This window comes from Mus caroli, chromosome 5 (genome assembly GCF_900094665.2).
Source record: "Mus caroli chromosome 5, CAROLI_EIJ_v1.1, whole genome shotgun sequence".
In the NCBI taxonomy this organism is placed as follows: Eukaryota; Metazoa; Chordata; class Mammalia; order Rodentia; family Muridae; genus Mus; species Mus caroli.
Genome location: NC_034574.1, coordinates 26,380,197 through 26,400,794, shown reverse-complemented (window position 1 = coordinate 26,400,794; position 20,598 = coordinate 26,380,197). Strand labels below are relative to the sequence as shown.

The 20,598-nt window shown below is 42.1% G+C and overlaps 2 protein-coding genes across 8 annotated transcripts in view; one reads left to right on the top strand and one right to left on the bottom strand.

Moving 5' to 3' along the window:
• The window catches only part of Babam2 (BRISC and BRCA1 A complex member 2), a 430,660-nt gene extending 419,062 nt beyond the window's left edge, over window positions 1-11,598 (bottom strand). Inside the window, exons 1-2 of the mRNA XM_021162018.2 lie at window positions 11,225-11,598; window positions 7,295-7,446 (exon numbers count right to left, since the gene is read on the bottom strand). Of these exons, the coding sequence (XP_021017677.1) occupies window positions 7,295-7,422 (128 nt within the window). The 5' untranslated portion in view covers window positions 7,423-7,446; window positions 11,225-11,598. The remainder of the gene's footprint in view (window positions 1-7,294; window positions 7,447-11,224) is intronic.
• An 18-nt stretch (window positions 11,599-11,616) lies between these two features.
• Window positions 11,617-20,598, top strand: part of Rbks (ribokinase) — an 81,194-nt gene continuing 72,212 nt past the window's right edge. For 3 of the 7 annotated variants that reach the window (XM_029477549.1, XM_029477544.1, XM_029477545.1), the window contains exon 1: window positions 11,617-11,796. In XM_029477549.1, coding sequence (XP_029333409.1) covers window positions 11,702-11,796 — 95 coding nt within the window. In that variant the 5' untranslated portion in view covers window positions 11,617-11,701. The remainder of the gene's footprint in view (window positions 11,797-20,598) is intronic. The other 4 variants (XM_029477546.1, XM_029477547.1, XM_029477548.1 and 1 more) reach the window with 4 other exon arrangements.

The window sequence follows — 20,598 nt, the reverse complement described above, 5'->3', positions numbered from 1 at the left end:
TTTCTTTTCTTTTCTTTCTTTCTTTCTTTCTTTCTTTCTTTCTTTCTTTCTTTCTTTCTTTCTTTCTTTTTTGGACAGGGTTTCTCTGTATAGCCCTGGCCGTCCTGGAACTCACTTTGTAGACCAGGCTGGCCTCAAACTCAGAAATCCACCTGCCTCTGCCTCCCGAGTGCGGGGATCAAAGGTGTGCACCACCACGCCCAGCCTCTTTGCCTTTCCCCCACACACCCCATCCCGCATCGAGTATCATATCTTAGTCTTTTATTCTGTTCTTTTGCTTTATTAGAGGTTATAGCATCTAACACAGGGGGAGGGGGAAGTAAAATTGTAGAGTTCTTGAAGATCTAAATGTGTTTTTATTCTTGTTTTAAACTTGAGCAATAATTTGGAGGGAAGTACAGAAGTCTAAATTACAAATGATTTTCTTTTGAAATTTGGAGGTTTCAATCTGTAATTTTGGAGTACCCAACACACATATTGTCATAAAATCATAAAGAAAGAGTCCTGTCTTATTTCTATAAGGATATTAATTTTGCTGAAATTTTTCTGTTGTCTTTCCACTCTCATGTGCATGGCTTTCGTCCGAGTTCTTGACTATTGGCAGTCCATATTTATTAAGGAACATGCATGTTTAAAGTTCTTTGAGCATGGATGAGTTTCAGTACAATGCTACCAGGCAACAGTTGAGCCTTTTTTATCGGGTGATTGCTACACTTATTATCTGGAGGTCTTTCTGTAAGGTTATAAAATAAAACCCATATGGATGCATGCCTTTTTAGTCATCAGCAAAATTCCAATTTGTAGACCAAACAGTATGCACACTTTAAGGCTTTTGATATTCTTAATACAGTAGTATGTTACATATTAATAGACATTCACACATACATTTCAGAAATGTATTATAAAGTTGCTCTTCTAATAGCAGTATGCAAAGCTGCCAATTCTTCCACATTCTTAATTTTGTTATTCATAAGTTTTGTAAAATTGATTGTTAATTTAATAGATAGACATGGTGCTTATTTAGTCATTGTGTATGCGTGTGAGAGAAAAGCACGTGAGGTATTTGTCTTCTTCTGATTAATTTGCAAAACTCTTTGTACCCTACCAAATATAACAAATCACACAATGTAATGCCTGTGTTCCTCCTTCCTTTTCAATGTCTTTCAGTTAAAGCTTGTTTTTTTAAGTATGCAGACACTCTTCAGTGTGTTCTGTTTGTGAAGCCTTGGTATATCACAGAAGGGCGCTGGGGGCAATAATAGGATGCAGAGGTGATGGTGTATAGAAGGAGAGTAGGACACAGAGGTGACAGTGTGTAGGCACTCCTTTCCTCTTAGTGTTGCTCCTAGGTGGTCTCTGTCGTCACTGCACTTCTTGTTTTCTTCTAATTCTTCTAAAGTTTTCCTCTTGTGTCTTCAAGCTGCCTTTGTTTCTTTCTATGTAAAACACAGGCCATGCTGGATCACTATAATAATGCCCCCCCCCAAGTCACACTAAATTATTCATGTTTCAGGGCTCAATTAAATGTCGTCTCAAAGATTTCCTGGACATCAGTTCTCAATCAATCCCTCACCAAGTCACTCCTCCTTTGTAACTTTAACTTTTTCAAATCCTATTTTTAATGATGGCTCTAAAACACTTTACCCTCCCCTGTAGCCCACCGCCCACCAGAGGGAGTGGGAAAGGAAGGATACGAGGAAAGTGGACCTGTTTAGAAAGGGTCTTTAGAGCAACTCCCGTCTGTGTTGTTTGGAAACTGGCAGTTCAGTTCAGAAGTCAGCAGTGGCAGCTTGATCCACTTGCAAACACCTCACATATACAGCAGCTGTCCAGTTTGGTAGAGTCGGGCTAGCAACAGCTGTGACACGACCCAGCAGAGAAAGACAGGCCTCAGCCTCGGCTCGAGTCAGCAGGAGCATCAGGAGTTCTCGGGTGTGCCCTCTCAGGGAAGGGAAGATCAGTGAGGATGCAAGGAGTTACACAGCTAGCTCTATAAGCAAGCCAAGCTCTCTCTCCGTCCAGTCCTATTTATACCCTCCAAACATCACATGTCCTCCACATGCCTTGCCTCAGCATGTGCATCCAATCAGCCCTAGTCCAAAGAGTCCAACAAATGGAGCTCAACTATTCAGTGTAAAGCAGACCAATACATGCGTGTTGTTAGCAAAGAATCCTTCATCACATGTCCTTTCACGTGGTTGCTTTAGCAGAACATCCTCTTTCCTGTGTCTGCTTCAGGGAAACATTCCTTCATAAGCCTGCCTTAGTCTTTCACACCCGTGTCCTCTTTAACAAAATGTTCCTTCACCTGTTTCCCACAGCAAAACACCATCCAACACAAATGACTCTCCAAAGAACCCTTAAGTTTCATTCCTTTATTTCTTTTTCTTGGTGAATTAAAAAGAGAGGGTCTTGTTAACTATAGGAGGTTACCTAATGGAGCAACCTACTATTAAATACTATTTAGGATATATGACTCAACAGGACAATTTTTTTAAGCATTAGACAAGGGTAGATGGAGGAGAATTTGCTCTACTAGAACAGCATCTTTTAAGGCTATAATGAATACAGCAGTATCAAATGACACAAGACACTGAGGGTGATAGGAATCAAGAAAGCCTAGAATCAGGTCCTGAGTAAGGTAACCCAATCACAAAAGTAGTCACTTGATATGTACTCACTGATAAGTGGATATTAGCCCAGAAGCCTAGAATACCCAAGATACAATCTGCAAAACACAAGAAAATCAAGAAGGAAGACCAAGGCGTGGATACTTCATTCCTCCCAAGAATAGGGAATAAAATATCACAAAAGTAGTCACTTGATATGTACTCACTGATAAGTGGATATTAGCCCAGAAGCCTAGAATACCCAAGATACAACTTCCAAAACACAAGAAAATCAAGAAGGAAGACCAAGGCGCGGATACTTCATTCCTCCCAAGAATAGGGAATAAAATATCCATGGAAGAGGTTGCAATGATAAAGTTTGGAGCTAAGACAAAAGGATTGACCATCCAGAGACTGCCCCACCCGGGGGTCCATCCGATAATAAGCCACCAAACGCAGACACTATTGCATACGCCAGCAAGATTTTGCAGAAAGGACCCTGATATAGCTGTCTCCTGTGAGGTTTTGCCAGTGCCTGGCAAACACAGAAGTGGATGCCCACCGTCATCTATAGGATGGAACACGAGGCCCCCAATGGAGGAGCTAGACAAAGTACCCAAGAGCTGAAGGGGTCTGCAACCCTATAGGTGGAACAACAATATGAACTAACCAGTACCCCCAGAGCTCGTGTCTCTAGCTGCATATGTAGCAGAAGATGGCCTAGTTGGCCATCATTGGGAAGAGAGGTCCCTAGGTCTAGCAAACTTTATATGCCCCAGTACAGGGGAAGGCCAGGGCCAAGAAGTGGGAGTGGGTGGGTAGGGAAGCAGGGCAAGGGGAGGGTATAGGGGACTTTTGGGATAGCATTTGAAATGTAAATGAAGAAAATATCTAATAAAAAAAAGGCACTATGAAGAGCCAAGTGAACATCTCCATACTAAAGTACTAAAACTACCATCTTTAAAATTAATCTGTTGCCTCCCAGAACAGCACTTCTTTCCAGACAGACTAAGAAAGCAAGCTAGAGACAGACATAGCTCAACTGAGCTCAATCATGAGAACGCGCACCACTCATCTTTTAAAATTGCACTCTTTAGTAATCAAAGTACTTACACTGAGTATCTATTTTTAACTAAGTAACGAAATTTAGAACGTGGACCCAAAAATGCAACAGGTAGCTGTGGGTGGATGAGATGTCACAGCAGATGCCCCAAAAACAGCCATGTGCCAGTGAGGTTGAGTCACGCAATATGCCAAAAAAAGATGTTAAGGCTCAGCTGCCTCAGGCTGCAGTGAGCTGCTCTGCCTCCCCACTCCCATTGCACTTGCCAGGCATCCTACAGAGTGCCCATCAGACACTCAGCATCGAGATTACAAAACTCACTACAACTGACAGAACGCAACATCCTGCAGATAGCACAAGCCTGTGATCAAATTACCAAACAGCAGAAATAAACCCTCAGAAAGGTCACTGTCATAAACTGCAGCCCCTTTGAGTCTCAGTATATATTTTACCAGAAAGAATAAAACTGGGGCTGGAGAGACGGCTCAGTGGTTAAGAGCACTTGTTCTCGCAGAGAACCCAGGATCCATTCCCAGCACCACAACATGGTTCCCAAACACGTTAAGTCCAGGTGCAGGGATCCAACACCTTCTGACTACCGCAGACACCAGGCATGCATGGTGTCGTACATACATGTAGGCAAAACACTCATACTCATAAAATGAAATAAATCTAGAAATATATAAATAAATATGAATTATTTTAAAGACTAAACCTGATCCTATAATATATTTTTGCTATAATTTCAAAAGTACCAGTTTAATTGTCAGGGAATATCAAGTATAATAGAATTCAAACAATACGTTATCGACAATAAAAAGCCACAAGAACAAAACTGCTCTGATCCTCAAACTAAATAACTTCTCTGTGAACCCCTATCCCACTCACCCACTCACTCAGCCCTGATTTATTTCATGTGCATGGGAGGGAAGCTCACAGAGGAGTATGAGTACGTTCTCTGTCCTTAAGAGGCAGAAGGCCTAACAGTAGAGCTTAGAAGGACACATGACATAACTGCTACAGAAACCTCGAAGGTCCATAAGGGAAATAAAGATGAATTGCCACATTTAAAAAAAAAAAATCTTGCTTTGATCTAGTTCTTGCCTATCTATTCAGTCTATCAGTAAAATATGGAAAATATGGGTACTTAAAATAGCATCTCATCAAGGATAACTAGCACCTTCCACACAGTCTCCTCAGATGGTACTTCCTGTGTATACTATGCCCTACATGAAGCAGTAAACAGACATTATGGCTCTCACTCACAACCCATAACCCTGAGCACTGTGCTCTAAAAGAGAAATGCCGGTCAGTGCAAAGGCTCAGCAGGTAAAAAAAGGCATTTGCCATCCAAGCCTGATGACCTGAGGTCATCCTCAGGATGCACATGGTGAAAGGGGAGAACTGGCTCCTCTGATATCCGCAGGTGCACCGTGGCACATGCATGTTCACACACACAGACCAAAGATAAATACACTGTAGAAAAAAATGTCAAGGTAAGAGAGTCTAACAAGGATAACTAAGAGAGAGACAAGGATGCACCATCATCTCTTAGTCCCCTCTATGACGCTGTTATTCCACTTCTCAGAAAAGCCTTGTTTGCTTGCTCTTACACACACACACACACACACACACACAAAGCAACATTTCTAGTGAGGAAAAAAAAAAAATAGTGCCAATATGTCAAAAGTTCACAAAGCCACTTGACAGACCTCCCAAAGACAAAAGCCAGGAACAAATGAGCAACAAACAAAAACAGATACTTGCTCCCTAACTTACAAAGGGGTTACACCCCAATAAACTTATCAAAAATTGGAATGATCATATGTTGAAAATGCATAGAATGTGCCTAACATGGCAGCCACAGGTGCCAACTGTGGTGTTGAAGACTCACCTCCTGACTGCATGGCTGAATAGGTATGGTGTCTGTCATCCCAGCTACTCAAGAGGCTAAGGCAAGAGGTTCATACAAAAAAACATATGAGGGGCTGGTGAGATGGCTCAGTGGGTAAGAGCACCAGACTGCTCTTCTGAAGGTCCAGAGTTCAAATCCCAGCAACCACATGGTGGCACACAACCACCCGAAATGAGATATGATGCCTTCTTCTGGTGTGTCTGAAGATAGCTACAGTGTACTTACATATAATAAATAAATAAATCTTAAAAAAACATATGAGCATCATACAGCCATCCATTGGATGCTCTGAGGTGGAACAACACAGCTCTAGTGCTCTTCGAGGAGGGGATATAGTTCTTATCCGAATGAGAGGAAGGCATCTAACAACCTCATAGATCTGAGAGACATCACAAAATAGCTAGTCAATAATCTTTAGATGCCAAAGTCAGTCAAGAAAAACTAAGGGCAGGCTGGGGAAACCGAGGGCACTTAATGACTAAGCAAAATTTGTATTCTGGATTACTCTTGCCCATGAAAGAGGAAGAAGGCAAATCTCAAGAAGTAGAGAACAAGTAATAATGTCAAAACAATATTAATTTGTCCTACTTTGCTTCTGTGATGCTGTGATAAAACACTGACCAAAAACAACTTGTAAGGGAAGGTTCATTACTGTACACCTCACAGGTCTCCCTTCAGTGGGAGAAGCTAGGGCAGGAACCCACCAGGAACCCAGAGGTAAGAGCTGACACAGATCTTGAAGGAATGTTGATTTCTGGCTTGCTTCCCCATGTTATTACTCAGCTACATTTTTTACACAGCCCATGCTCACACAGCCAAGGACAGCACCGCCCACAATGGCCTAAGCCTATTCCTCCATTTAGCACTCATGAAAACGCCCAGCAGACCAATCTGATAGGGACAGTTCCTCAGAGGAGGGTCACTCTTGCCAGGTCTGTCAATTGGCAACCAAGATTACTACTGCAATTTCCTATGGTATCTTTCTATGTTTTCTGTAGATCTAATCTTATTTCCAAATAAAATATGAGGCAGGTTTTATCACTTCTTTTTTCTTTATTTTTTTTTAATTGGTTTGTTTGGGGTTTTTTGTCTTGTGTTTTTTAACACAACATATCCAGGTGTGAGACTGAATGCTTCAGCCCCACTGTGACTCACTTCGGCTAGCTACTGTAATTTTTGTATTAAGGGAGATCATCGAATGATGTCAGACACAGCACCTCTAAACCCAATTCTTATAGTGTATGTAAGATTACAGTAAACAAGAAAGCAACCCAAAGAAGGAAAACATGCATGCTAAAACCCATATAACATGTTAGTCACAAAGAGATAAGTCAGAAAAAAGTATATTACCATTCCCATTAGAAATAAAGTGCCCATAACGCCCACATGTGGGTGCATGCTCTTGTGAAACAAGAAGCAAAACATGTCAAGAATTAAACAAAACCAAATGAATTTGGCACTGGAATGTGACTCTAACCAAGTTTTGTCTAGCATGTGTGATGCCCCGAGTTTAATCACGCGCACGCACGCACGCACGCACGCACGCACGCACACACACGCACGCGCACTACACTCAGTACAGGCACACATTGGCAGATGGTAAGAGCAGGACCTGAATGAAAGCTTCTGTGATGGCCCTTTTTCATGGATCTGTCTGGTAAGAAAGGTTTCTTGTGAGATAAAAGTTGAGTTCGTTCTGGTACATACCCAGACTTCAAGTCCGTAATTCTCAAACAGTTTGTAGCATCCAGTCCCACCTTCCCATTTCGGACCACGCTTGATATGAATGGGGAGAGCATTGGAGAAATTCGGTTCAAGGCAATTTCTGGAGACATTTTAACTTGATTTATGAGTTACCACTGAAAGTAGAGAGAAAGAACGGTGATCAATTTACCAAACAAACAAACTTAAGAAATATAGCTATCACAAGCTCCCTGTAAGTTAGCACGGTGCACAGAATTGTCTCTTCTCCGAGCAAGTGCTTTATGACCCAGTACCACTCTTCACTTAGTCTTCCAGGAGCCAGATCCCTGCAGCTCAGATACTCAGGGCATGGCCTATGCCATGCCTTTGGGGAATGAAAGGAACCCTTAAAGTGCAACTCCCTCCTCCTTTCCAAAGACGCTCCCCACACTAGCTCAGTCTCCTCAAAGCTTCACTGCTCCAACTGGCTCTTCTAATCTGGTTGAGCTGGAGAAGGTTCACTAACAGTCCTGCAAGCATAACACACAAAACATACATCACCAAGTCCACTAAATCAGGGACCCCACCTGTATCTCCACAAGGACAAAGAGCTTGATCAGGGATAACATACAGCACTCTAAGGCAAACACAACCAACTGTCACTTACAAGAAAGCATTTACAGCCCACACACCTTTCTTAATAAGTCCTTCCATGGCGCATTATAATTACCTGATTATATTAACTCTCCCCAACAAAGACTATAACTTGAAATTCTCACATTTAACAAAGGCAGTTAACATACACTTAGTATTCAGTAACATTTAATAATGTTACTGAATAATAATGTGGTAAATTCAAATAATGGAATTTTTTCTGGGCCATATTTGAAGCAAGCTTTATTAAATATTGACCAGGACCATGGATACTGGACTGGCCCATACCTAAAACCCATGCTCAGAATATGGCGTCAAATAATAGATTTAATAAATAAATTAATCTTAAAATAACTCTAAAGAAATGAGTGAGGGGAGCAAAGCTGAAGAAAAATTTATCGATGGAGAAGATATAATATACCCTCAAAATCTGATATTCAGGTGAGGGCCCCTCGAAAATGGTTCAGTGAGTAAAGTGCTTGCTGAGCAAGCCTTAACAAGCATGACTTCCACCCCTAGCAGCTGTGTAAAAAGCCAGCCTAGTGGCACACATCTATAACCCCAGCACTGCAGGTTTCAACTCAGCAGATTCCCCGGGCTCACCAGTCTAGCCAAAACCGTGAAGCCCAAAGTCAGTGAGAGACCCTCTCTCTAAATCTAAGGTCAAGGATGATAGTGGAAGATACTCAACACTATCTTCTCTCCAAATCATGCACACACACACATATATATACATACGGTATTCACAGACATACCATGTACACACATGCACACAAATCATAGGGGTTAAATACAGCTAAATCTGGAGGATAAAGGTACTTGACACTTAAATTATAAAAACATAGGGCAGAGATTTATGCGTGTCCAGATATTAAGCAACAAAGACAAATTGAATCTTTTCAGTCTTTGACTTTCTGGCACTACGAAGTCTTTACACTTGATAATACAAAAGCAATAAATCACATCTATGTTATTTGGATATTCACGGAGCTGCAGGAGAGTGTGCATGAATTCCTAATAGATGAAAGCTACTGCTTTAGAGGTGAATAAGTCAATTCAAATGACTACTGTCTCTCTCAATCTGAAAGATTAATCCCACATTGAAAGCAAATTCATTTCCATCCAGGTACAATTATGAGTACCTGCTGTTCTGGTTCTGGTTTCTAAGCACTGTGCCACATAAGAATTTATAAGCTCTGCTAAACTGAATGTTTGCTTTATCATTGTAGTTAAAAAAAAAAAAAACCATACACACACAGAGTGACACCATGATACCCCACCCCACCCCCAGAAATATTTGTGAGGTGCTTAAGGTTTACACAGTGTACTTTAGTCTCTACATGGTTGTCTTCTGACTCTTGGGAGCTGGCCTCCCCATACATTCTAATACATCTAACATGAGCAAATGTCTCCTTTCCTATATATAGTATCTATCATAAAAATACACATATTTTATAGCATGGCATGACTTATAAGTCACTTCCATATGCAGCCTTGCCATTCATCTTCACAGTCTGGTATAAAGCATGTTTCTAATTCCCATTTTCCAGGTGACTTGGGTAATTGTTTCTGAACAGTAGGCTCACCCACACTATCACTTTGAAGACTTTTCTAAACTCCACAATCCTGCCTGATGTCTGCCCACTATGTCACAGTTCCTGAAGGGGGATGCTCATTTACTTCACATTCAAAACACACAGAGTCATCTGAGAAGCAAGCAGAAGGATATCTTATGACAAAAGACTGTTCCATGGATTTTTTTCCTCAGAGTATCTATTTTACACCAAATTTCTCCAAGAGAAATCAAACTAACACCTCACACATGATCTCTGTTACTCACCTCTCTCTGCACAAACATCCACTCCCCCCCCACACACACAGTTTCTTAATGAATATTGTTTCCATTTTGTAAATACAAAAGCTAAAGACCAGCCAGACCAAGTTACTTATTTAATGTCACACAAAGAACAAACAGAAGGACTGAAATTCAAGTCCAGAGCTCTCTCAAATTCCACTATTCCTATCCTCTTCTCCAGCATTAATAACAGTGGCCACTAAAGAAAGCATCAAGGTGAATTTTTAAAGCATACACTTCTGTAAATATAAAGACAAAGTCACGAATTTATACACATGATTGCTTTATAGCTAGACACCAACTAGACTACTGCTGATCCAGTGTTGGTACTAGCCTGAATGATTCACTAATTAAATGCCAAAGGAAACAACCTTCTCCAGACGCCAAACCACACTAGTGATTATGAAAACCCATTCCACTTCAGCAACTGTCAAGACGTTAGGATCACACCTGAGGGAATGGATTTCTGTCTTTAACTCCAGAACAGCAGCTATAATACATGTTTTTGACAGTGCAAGGTTTTGTGCAGCTTTAAGATGTTTCAGTAAGTGTGACTTCACTAACAATTGAAAGTAAAAAAAAGAACTATACTGACTCCAAAATCAGGAATTTGAAGAAAAAAAAAAAAGATGATTCTTTGGTACAATATGCAGGGATATGGATTGGAAACACACACATACACACACACACACACACACACCTCCTTTACATATGGCACCATTATAACAGATTCCAGAGAAGCAGGAAATTTTGGTGACCTGCCTCTCTTGAATGCTTGTTTTGCAATTTGTATTTCCTCATTTTGACGTATTGCAGACGGAAGATGCAAATATATAATTTTTATAAAAAAATCTGCTGCCGCAAGATAAGGTCACATGAGGTCTTTTAGTGGGCGGGCTGTCTGGGGAACACAAAGACGTATAAAGCACCATCCAGGCTCTCGCAATTAGGAGAGGATGACAAACACGGAAACATGTGCCCCCGTTGACGTCATGGAACGGAAAGGGGTGGCCTCCTGCTGCATCACGTCCACGTCATATGGCGCACGAGGGAAGTTACTGTGGGGGTGCAATTTCTCCACTGGGCAACATCAGGGAGGGGCGGGGAGAGCGAATTGGTTCAGATCCAAAGCATGTCCACCCATTCTGAGGAGAATCTAAAGGGATCCAACCCTTTCTCCCAAATTGTATGATGCCCTCATCAAGTGCAAAAAGAGGCGGGCTTCATCAGGGACCAGGACTGAACGAGATACGTGGAGAAAGAGAAGCCTCAGATCTTGGGGGCGGCTCTTGAGGGAATCCGCGTGCTGTGGGGCGAGCGGGGCATCTTTGGAACGCAGGCCTTCTCATGAAGAGGCTAGCTCTCTGGCCATACTCAAACATGGCTCTCTGCGCCACCTGTGCGACTGAGATCCAACCTCCCCGCACCAGCCCGGGTCCAGGTACCTGGAACTTAAGTCCGATCAGTAACCGGCGACTAGACGGGGTACAGGTTACCCGAGCGCGCCCCCGACCGACGCACCGACCTGCGCGCGAACCGCGGGCCGGATGCGTGCGCGCTCCCCCGGACGTCCCGCCCTCTCCGGAGCCGGCCGGGCGTGCGCGTCCCCGCGCCGAGAAGCCGGAAGCTGAGGAAGGCGACCGGGTAGCGCCTGAAGGTTCCCCGGAGCTCTGGCCTCGTGCTTGGCGCGCTCTGTGATCCTCGCCGTGGCGGCCGGGCCCTGTGCTTGTGAAGCGGGGCAGGAACACCGGTCCCAGAGGGATCAGGACTAGCCAAAGGCCGGAGAGATTTCGGGCATTAGGGAGGGCGACCGGCACAGGCGGGTGAAACACCCGCGTCGTTAAGGAGGACGGGGCGGCGTCCCTGGTTACGGGGTCAGGCAAAGGGCAAAGGGCAGCGTCAGGGTTGAGCAAGGATTAGTAATGGCGGCGTCTGGGGAGCCCGGGAGGCCCTGGCAGGAGGAGGAGGAGGCAGCAGCGGTGGTAGTGGTGGGTTCCTGCATGACCGACCTGGTCAGGTTAGTGCGGGGCCGCAGCGCAAGGTCTCGGGAGGGCGAGCCACACTGTGGGTGCCCGGGCCTCGGATCGGTGGGCACCCACTATTGGAACTTTCCTGCAAACTTCAGGTTTCCACAGCACGACTTCTGAGGTGGAAAGGCAGAATTCAAGTTTGTGGAGGTTTATGACAGAGGAAGGGATGGGGATCGGGGGGACGCTGAATGAAAGCTTTGATAGAGACACCCCCACCCACGGGCGCCCCCAAACACCTGCACCTGTTTCCTTGGCCAGGCTGCCCCATGACATTTTAACCTCTGAGAACATGATGTACCTACCTCACAGGGTTGAGAGCACAAGAAGTGTTTTGTCCACCAGACCCAACTGGGTATTACTGGATTGAACACGTGAAATAAGGCACTGAGGCAAACACCTTTTCACTCATGTTGGCATTCCTGCAGTGTTCCGTATTTACAGTTTAATTTTATGTAGAAATGTAGCCATGGGCCAACCTTTGTGGTGAACCTAAATGTGAATTCAAAATTTAAAACACACGCACACACAAACATGAAAATTACAGCCACTAAAAAACTGATCGAATAGTGCTAAATGAGAATAGCTGTGTTAGGTCAGAGAGGTTGTAGGGAAGATCCTTCTGCCTTGTCGTCTGTTTTTATGAAAACAGCTTTCCAAGCAGATAAGCAATATACATTGTAGAAAAAAATAGTTCAGGGGCCGGGCGTGGTGGCGCACGCCTTTAATCCCAGCACTCGGGAGGCAGAGGCAGGCGAATTTCTGAGTTCGAGGCCAGCCTGGTCTACAAAGTGAGCTCCAGGACAGCCAGAGCTATAAAGAGAAACCCTGTCTCGAAAAACCAAAAAAAAAAAAATAGTTCAGGTATTCCAAAAATATCAGGCCATATAATTCTGTTTATGTTAATAGCCATATTTCCCAGCAACTTAGTGTCATCGGTCTCTAAACTGTTTTTCCAAAAGATAACAGAGAACTTTGAAATAAGGCCTTGGGGTAATCAAAACAACCAAATCCTTTCCCCAAACTACCTATATCTACTTTAAAAACAGCTCCAGGAGCCTCATATAGCTAACTTAATCTTGCTTAAAACATTATAAATTGTTATCAGATTCATCAAGATGACTATGAGGTAAAGGTGCTTGACTTAAGCCTAATGCCCTTCAGTTCCTGGAGCCCAGTATGGTGGAAGGACACTACATATGTGATGCACCCATGTGTACACAACAGATAGATAGATAGATAGATAGATAGATAGAATAGATAAGTCTATGTTTTCAAATTACCAAACACAACAACATAAAAGATGGAATTAAAAAGGAGACTGGGAGAGGCAAGTGTAATTGACAAAAAACTTGATATGTTGTAGGGACTACAGAAATGGCCTCAACAGTTAAGAGCATTGGATCACAACCACCTGTAACTCCCATCTAAGAGGTCCCACACCTCCAAGTGCATTGCTTTCCTACACACAAACACACAGAGTTAAAAGTAAAAAATTATTTTTATAAATGTAGCAATAACAGAAGAGCTACAAATAATTAAATTTTATATAATTTTGTGTGTGGTGCTAGATATTGAACTCAGGTCCGTTGCATGGCTAGTGAACACGTTACTACTAAACTACACTTACAGCTTTTAATTTTATTATTTGAGACAGAATCTCACTAAGTTCCCCATGCTGAACTTGTACCATGTAAGTTAGGCACTTGACCATGCTATCTGGCTGTAGCTGGGATTACAGGCCTATAGCACCAAGTCTGTCTCTAAATTCTAGATTTTACCTTGTCCTAAGTTACGCCAAGGGAGACATGATTTTCTGTAGTGAAAGACGACGTAGCTGGAGACCTTTGGTGAGGAGGCTTATGTATATTTTTCTAGGGGAAGATGTCAGCACATCTTTCTGTAGAGCTCCAGATAGTAAAGGGTTAAGTTGGGCAGGTCGCATTTGGAAGTGTGAAAAGTCCTCTGTCTTCATTAGGGTTTTACTGCTGTGAACAGACACCATGACCAAGGCAACTCTTATAAAGGACAACATTTATTTGGGGCTGGCTTACAGTTCAGAGGTTCAGTCCATTATCATCAAGTGGGGAGCATGGCAGCGTCCAGACCGCATGGTACAGGAGGCGCTGCGAGTTCTACAGTTTCCTCTGAAGGCTGCTAGAAGAATACTGACTTCCAGGCAGCTAGAATGGGGTTCTTAAAGCCCACGCCCACATTGACACACCTACTCCAATAGGGCCACACCTTGTAATCATGCCACTCCCTAGGCCGAGCATATGCAAAGGGTCTCCTCATTCCGATCTCCCAGATAAGGAATGGTGCAGACTAAGCTGTCCATAAACCCCTGTGTGTGTAGGCTGTCTACAGCCCATCCTAACTAACCTAATCCCAGTCAGTGGTAGTTCTTGAAGAAAAGATAGAATGTGCTATTTGTTTTATATCTAAGTAGGGAGTGCGGTGGCTGAACAGATGGATGAGCACTGGCTGTTCTTCCAGAAGTCCTGAGTTCAATTCCCATCAACCACATGGTGGCTCACAACCATCTGAAGTGGGATTCGATGCCGTCTTCTGCTGTGACTGAAGACAGCAACAGTTTAGTATACTCACATATATAAAATAAATCTTTTTTTAAAATATAGGGAGTATGTTTCACTTTAGAAATAGTTCCATCAAGAACATACAAAGTTTAGTGGTTGTTACTCAGTTGTCAGGTACATGTTCAGCATGGGCCAAGTCCTGGGCTCAGTCCACCACCTTCTGAGAAGCTTAACCATCACACACACAGCCTAATGTCTCCTAAGGTGATCAGTCTTCAGACTTCAGGGGATGAGGGATACGCAGAGGCGAAGGCTAATTTTATGATGTCAGAATTTTAAAATTTCAGAAGTAGAGAAATTTTAGGGGCTATTGATCCTAGCCCCTCAGTTTATAGATAAGTAAGCCAGGGCCTAGAAACTTACATTATGGATAAATGTCCTAATTTCCCTTGATATTTTCTTATAAAATATTTGAGTTAATATTTTTCATGAGTCACTAATTAAAAACTCTTCCCTAGACTACTAATTTCCATAGATTTTTCTTAAAAAGTTTTCATGATCTAGTTGGGTGATATATATATATATATATAGATAGATAGATAGATAGATATATCTTGTTTTTAATCAGAACCCTGCATAAAATTGGTCTGGCTCTGTTTGTAAAATATGTGTCATGGTTATATTAGTTTCCTACTACTGCTGAAACAATTTACCATAGATTTGATTGGCTTAATATTATTACAGCTCTGGAGGTCATAAGTCTTGCTTAGTAATCACTAAACTAAAATCAAGGAGTCAGTAGGTGAGGTTCCTTTCTGGGGAATGTTTTCTTAATGTTTATAGCTTCTCTGTTACTTTTTTAGTCAGGTCCCCTTCATCTTAGTAGCAAACAATAGTTGGTTAAGTCTTTCTCACATAGCATCAGCCTAACTCAGTCCATGTGCACTATAAGAACTCTTGTATTACACTGACCCCAGCTAAATAACTCAAGAGAATCTCCTTCTCTTTTACATCTTATTGGCTATTCACTTCCTGAGTTCTCCTTTGCTGTATACAATATATTTCTAAAGTGGAGAGATTACAGTATGCATCTTTTAAGAGCATTTTACTCACACTGTATATCGGCATCAAATAACCTTACACTATCACTTAGGGAACCTTTGGGTCTTTTCAGTCCACCCTCACTCACATTTGCATATGAGGTGACCAAGAGCTTAAACAGCTCACCTCTGATCACACAGCCAGGCAAAGGCAAAATGAAGGCTGGAACCCAGAACTCCCAGACTTTGTTTCCTTCCTATCATTCTCTCTAAGAGACCAATACTAGTGCCTTTTTGTGTAAATTCCATGTGGAAATTTGTAGTCTCTGTATATTCACTGTTTATCTTGGACACTGATAAAGAATAACTAAAGATCTTCAAATCTAAAAGTAGCATCTTCAATACTCCATTACTCTCGTTTTATCCCTGCATTTACTGTAGCCAGCCTAGACATCATGCCTGTACTATAGAATTACTTTAGAAGTAAATGCTTCACTAAGCCTTTTTGGAAGGCATCCAAGTCCAACTCACTTTATATACTGCTGAGTGCCAGACACTGATAATTCAATCAATGAGCGCTTTTTTTTAATTTTAGTTTTCTATGTGTAGTAAGCTCCATGTAGTAATAATTCTTAAAACTCCTTCATTCATCCAGCTGACATTTTGTAATGCCCATCTGTGTTTATCATTATCCTTTCTTCTTGAACACTCATGTCTAAAGTTTCATGAGGTTTCATGTTGTATCAAGCATGATGGCACATGCCGGGAATCCAGCACTTGGGAAATAGGAGAGAGAAGAAAAAAAAAAAAAAAAAACTACAGCAGGGTCATCCTGAGCCACACAAGGAGTTTAAGGCCAGTCTGTGCTACACGAAACCCTCCCTGTCTTTAAAAACGGTTTCATGTTACAAAGAAAAGAGAAATCAAATCTGGTCTTAGGAAAGATATGAAAATACATGATACTTTTCTTATATGTTCAGTTTACAGATCTGCATTAATTATATTTTAAGTCTTTATTTTTTATAACATGTATACCACCATTCTTTTCGGTCATTCAACTCATTTTTATTGGATTTACACTATGTATCAGTTTCTGCCCTAGGTAGAAAAGATACACAGACAAAAATTTCTGCTTTGTAAAGCTACAGAGAGACAGTATCAATGAAAATAAGCAAATCATGTGATATGCTAAGTTAAATGCTAGAGAAGAAAATCACACAGGGGGGTAGGAATACTAAGTTTAGATCCCTAGCCAAAGAAAGCCTCATTGAGAAGTGGGATTTTGCATAAATACCTAAAGTAGGAAAGAAGTGAGCCATACATTAACTAAAGAGCATACGTGACTGCAGAACACTCCAGGCAAAGGACTGGCGTATGTAAAGACCCTGAACAGTGAACAGGAAGGATTGCAGTATTTGAAGAAAAACAGATTGGGAGGCAGGGATTACATGAGTCTTAAAGAACACTGCATCATTCTCTGGGTGGATAAAAAGCCATTTTTTAGTGGAAGAGTGACATAATCTGACTTATAGACTGTTGTAGGGACCGTGGAGACTGAGGACAGGAGTGAAAGCAAAGTCAAGAACAGACACATTTGGAGTTGGTCTCAGTAACCCAGGTAAGCCTGGAAGCACTATAGGTGAGGAGCCGCAGATGTTTGTGCTTTGGGAGTGGAGCTAAATGGATTTGCTGAGGGTAACAGGCCAGAGATTACTCCAAGTTGTGTGACTGCAACTGCAAGGGGAATTGATCTTTGCAGAGATGCAGAAGATTGTATCGGGAGCTCAAGGTTGACGTGTGAGGGTTGAAGTACCCATTAGGCATCTGACCTATTAGATTGAAGAGGTCAAAAGGGCAGATATGAGTTTGGCATTCAGAAAAGTACAGTCTGGAGATAGGAATCTATAAATGTGTCATTGGTGTATAAGTACTATTTAAAGCTCTGAGACACGATGAGATCACTGAGCTCTGAACTCAAGAGCACTTCAGTATTCAGGGATACATTTTATTTACTGCCTCCCTTCCAGCCTGTGCACTCCCAAAAACTCCCAAAAAGATAAGTTTAATACACGTTTCCAGAGTAATTGACTGATGTCAGCTAACACCTATGATACCTTTTTATGTGCTGCCAATGAGAAAGGGTGGCATCAGAAAAAACACTCAAACATGTAACTTTGAGCTTTAGCAAAGCAGACGGTGATTGCTTAATTCTCAAAAGACTTTTAGTAGATACTGGAAAAGTGAAGAAGAAAAGAAAAGAAAAATCTTGGGGCTGGAGAGATGGCTCAGGGGTTAAAGCACTGACTGCCCTTCCAAATAAATGGGTTCAAATCCCAGCAACCACATGGTGGTTCAAACATCTGTAATGGGATCTGACACCCTCTTCTGGTGCATCTGAAGACAGCTAGCTACAGGATATTTACATATAACAATAAATCTTTTTTTTTTTTAAATCAGCAATTAAGAGCACTTGTTCTTGCAGAGGACCCAGGTTCAGTGCCCAGCACCCACACTGGATGGCTCACACCATCTGTAACTCCAGTTTCAGGGGATCTGACGCCCTCATCTGCCCTCCATTTGCTAGGTGCACACAAACTTAGAGAGCAACACTCTCCTGCCCTGCCCTCCTGGTGCTGTAACATCAAGCCTAATAAAAGGGTTCAGGGAAAGTAAGGGAAAAGCTAACAGAAATTTCCTTTTGATGCCTGCCTTGTAGTCTGAGTTGGACTACAGCATGTTACCATATTTACATAGGAAAATCTTTTAGGTCACATTTTCAGTAAAGTAAAATTCAAAGAAATGTTGGTCCAAAAATATCTGACAATTCCCAATATTTGAGGGATATAGGTATAATGCCATTCTTCATAATTTCTACTTTTTTAGTTTTAAAAGTTTGCCTTTAAGTTGCAAGTCATATTTTAAAATCAGTATTTTTAAATATGTTCCTGTCACTTGTATTCTGTCATGCCAAAAGAAATCATGTGAAATTGGCTAATTTTGATACCTTCAGTGAAAAGAGATGCTTTAAAAAGGAAATTCCAATTGACAAGAGCTAAGCTGGGTGTGATGGCACACACCTGTGATCCCAGCACTGAAGAGGTGGAGGCAGGAGACAGGAGTTCAAAACTAGCCTCAACTATGCAGGGAGTTCAAGGCCTGCATGAAACCCTATCTCAAAAAGGAGAGAGGAGGAAGAGGGGAGGGAGGATGCATCATCCCTTGTATGTCTTCTGTGTTCTGGAAAGAACAAAGGTGAACTCCAGTGAATTTTGCTCCAGTATTTTGATGATTTGTATATAATATTGAGAGAGTGAAGGGGCTGGAGAGATGGTTCAGCGGTTAAGAACATTGGCTGCTTTTCTAGAGTACCGATGTTCAGTTCCCAGCACCTACTTGGCAGCTCACAACTCTCTGTAGCTCCAATTCTAGGGGATCTAGCACCTTCAAACATACATGGAGGCAAAACACCTACTGTAGCTGGTACGAGGCCCCGGCACATATACAGCAGAGGACTGCCTGATCTGGCCTCAGTGAGAGAATTCACATCTAACCCCGGAGACACTTGAGGCCCCAGGGAGGGCAGAGGCCTGGCAGGGGTGTGGGGAAGACATCCTCTTGGAGACTGAGAGGAGAGGAGAGGAGAGAGGGGATGTGGAACTGTAGGAGAGCAGAGCAGGAGTGGGGAGTGCCTGGACTGTAAAAACAGTACAAGTAATAAAAGCAAATAAATCTTTTTTAAAAAGAGAGAGTGAAAATATGCTGGACAGTTGGGATACTGCAGTTAGTAAAGCATGATCCACACTCTGGAGCAAGTACTTACAGGCTCTCTAGAAGCCGAGAAACCTTACCCAAGGAGAAAGGTGCTAACGATGGAGGATTCCAAATGAGCTGAGCTGACTCCAGTACAATCCTTCCATTCTTCATCATACTTAATCTCCACCTTTACAGCCTGGGAGGACAAACTTTCTTGATATTATATTACAGGCCATGACAAATTTGTAAGAACATCTTTGGCATTCAGATGGGCATCAAAACTTCCATGTGAGCATTTAAAACTTTCAGTGTCTTTGCCTTACTTCACAGTTATTCTGTGACTTGCTTGACTTGAAGCGTGTCTTACACAGCTGCAAAAGTCAACTACAAATTATCTTTGTATGTGGTTGGCTTGTTGTCTAAATAAAACTTGAGGGTTTTGTTTTTGTTTAAACTGGGGTTTTTTGTTTGGGATATATTGTTTTACTTTGGTTTTGGGTTTGTTTCCCAAAAACATCACATCTTAGGTACTGGCTTTTTCTTTTGTGGTTGGAAAAAGTATCTTGAAATACAATTCTGTAATATCACACAAAGTAATTTGTACAATAGTCTCTTAAATGTGCTCGTGTGTGTGTGTGTGTGTGTGTGTGTGTGTGTGTGTGTGTGTGTGAATTGGGAGAAGGGATTCTGATTAAGATTCTTCGTTTTCAAGTGAGAAAGAAAGATATGTTTTTCAGTTACCTGAGTTTTCAACCAAAGATCTTACAGAATCTTAGCTTTAAAGTTCATCAGGGCCATCTGGATGGTGGATGCTTTTAAGTGGCATCTTAAAAGATTCCAACATGCGGCAGGTAAAGACAGAAGTTCAAGGTCAGTGTCAATTATGGTGCAAGTTAGAGTGTTAAACAACAAAAGCCAGCAATCATGCATGCCTTTAATCCCAGCACTTGGAAGGCAGACACAGAGGTTCTCTGTGAGTTCCAAATCAGCCAGAGGTACCTAGTGAGACACGTGCATGTCTCAAATATGAATGATAAAGGTAAAGTGCAGTTTCCTGTCTTCAAAGATAAGTATTTCTTTGGTTTTCTGTTAAAACCAAAAGAAAGTAGATGGTATATATTATCTAAAATAAGAATAATAAAATAAGTGCCGTGTTTGTACTTGGGATTTCACGGCACCTTGCTCAAGCTAGCCACTTAGTGAACATGGGTGGAGTAAAGGAACGCATGCTTGCACCTCACATCCTCACTCATTCCTGATACTATAATAGAATATCTAAAACTGGATCATTCACAAAGGAATGGGCTCCCCACTCGTCCTCACTCTTGCTTCAAAGATCTGAAGCTGAGGTATTTTTTTTTTTTCTCAAGACAGGGTTTCTCTGTGTAGCCCTGGCTGTCCTGGAACTCACTTTGTAGACCAGGCTGGCCTTGAACTCAGAAATCCACCTGCCTCTGCCTCC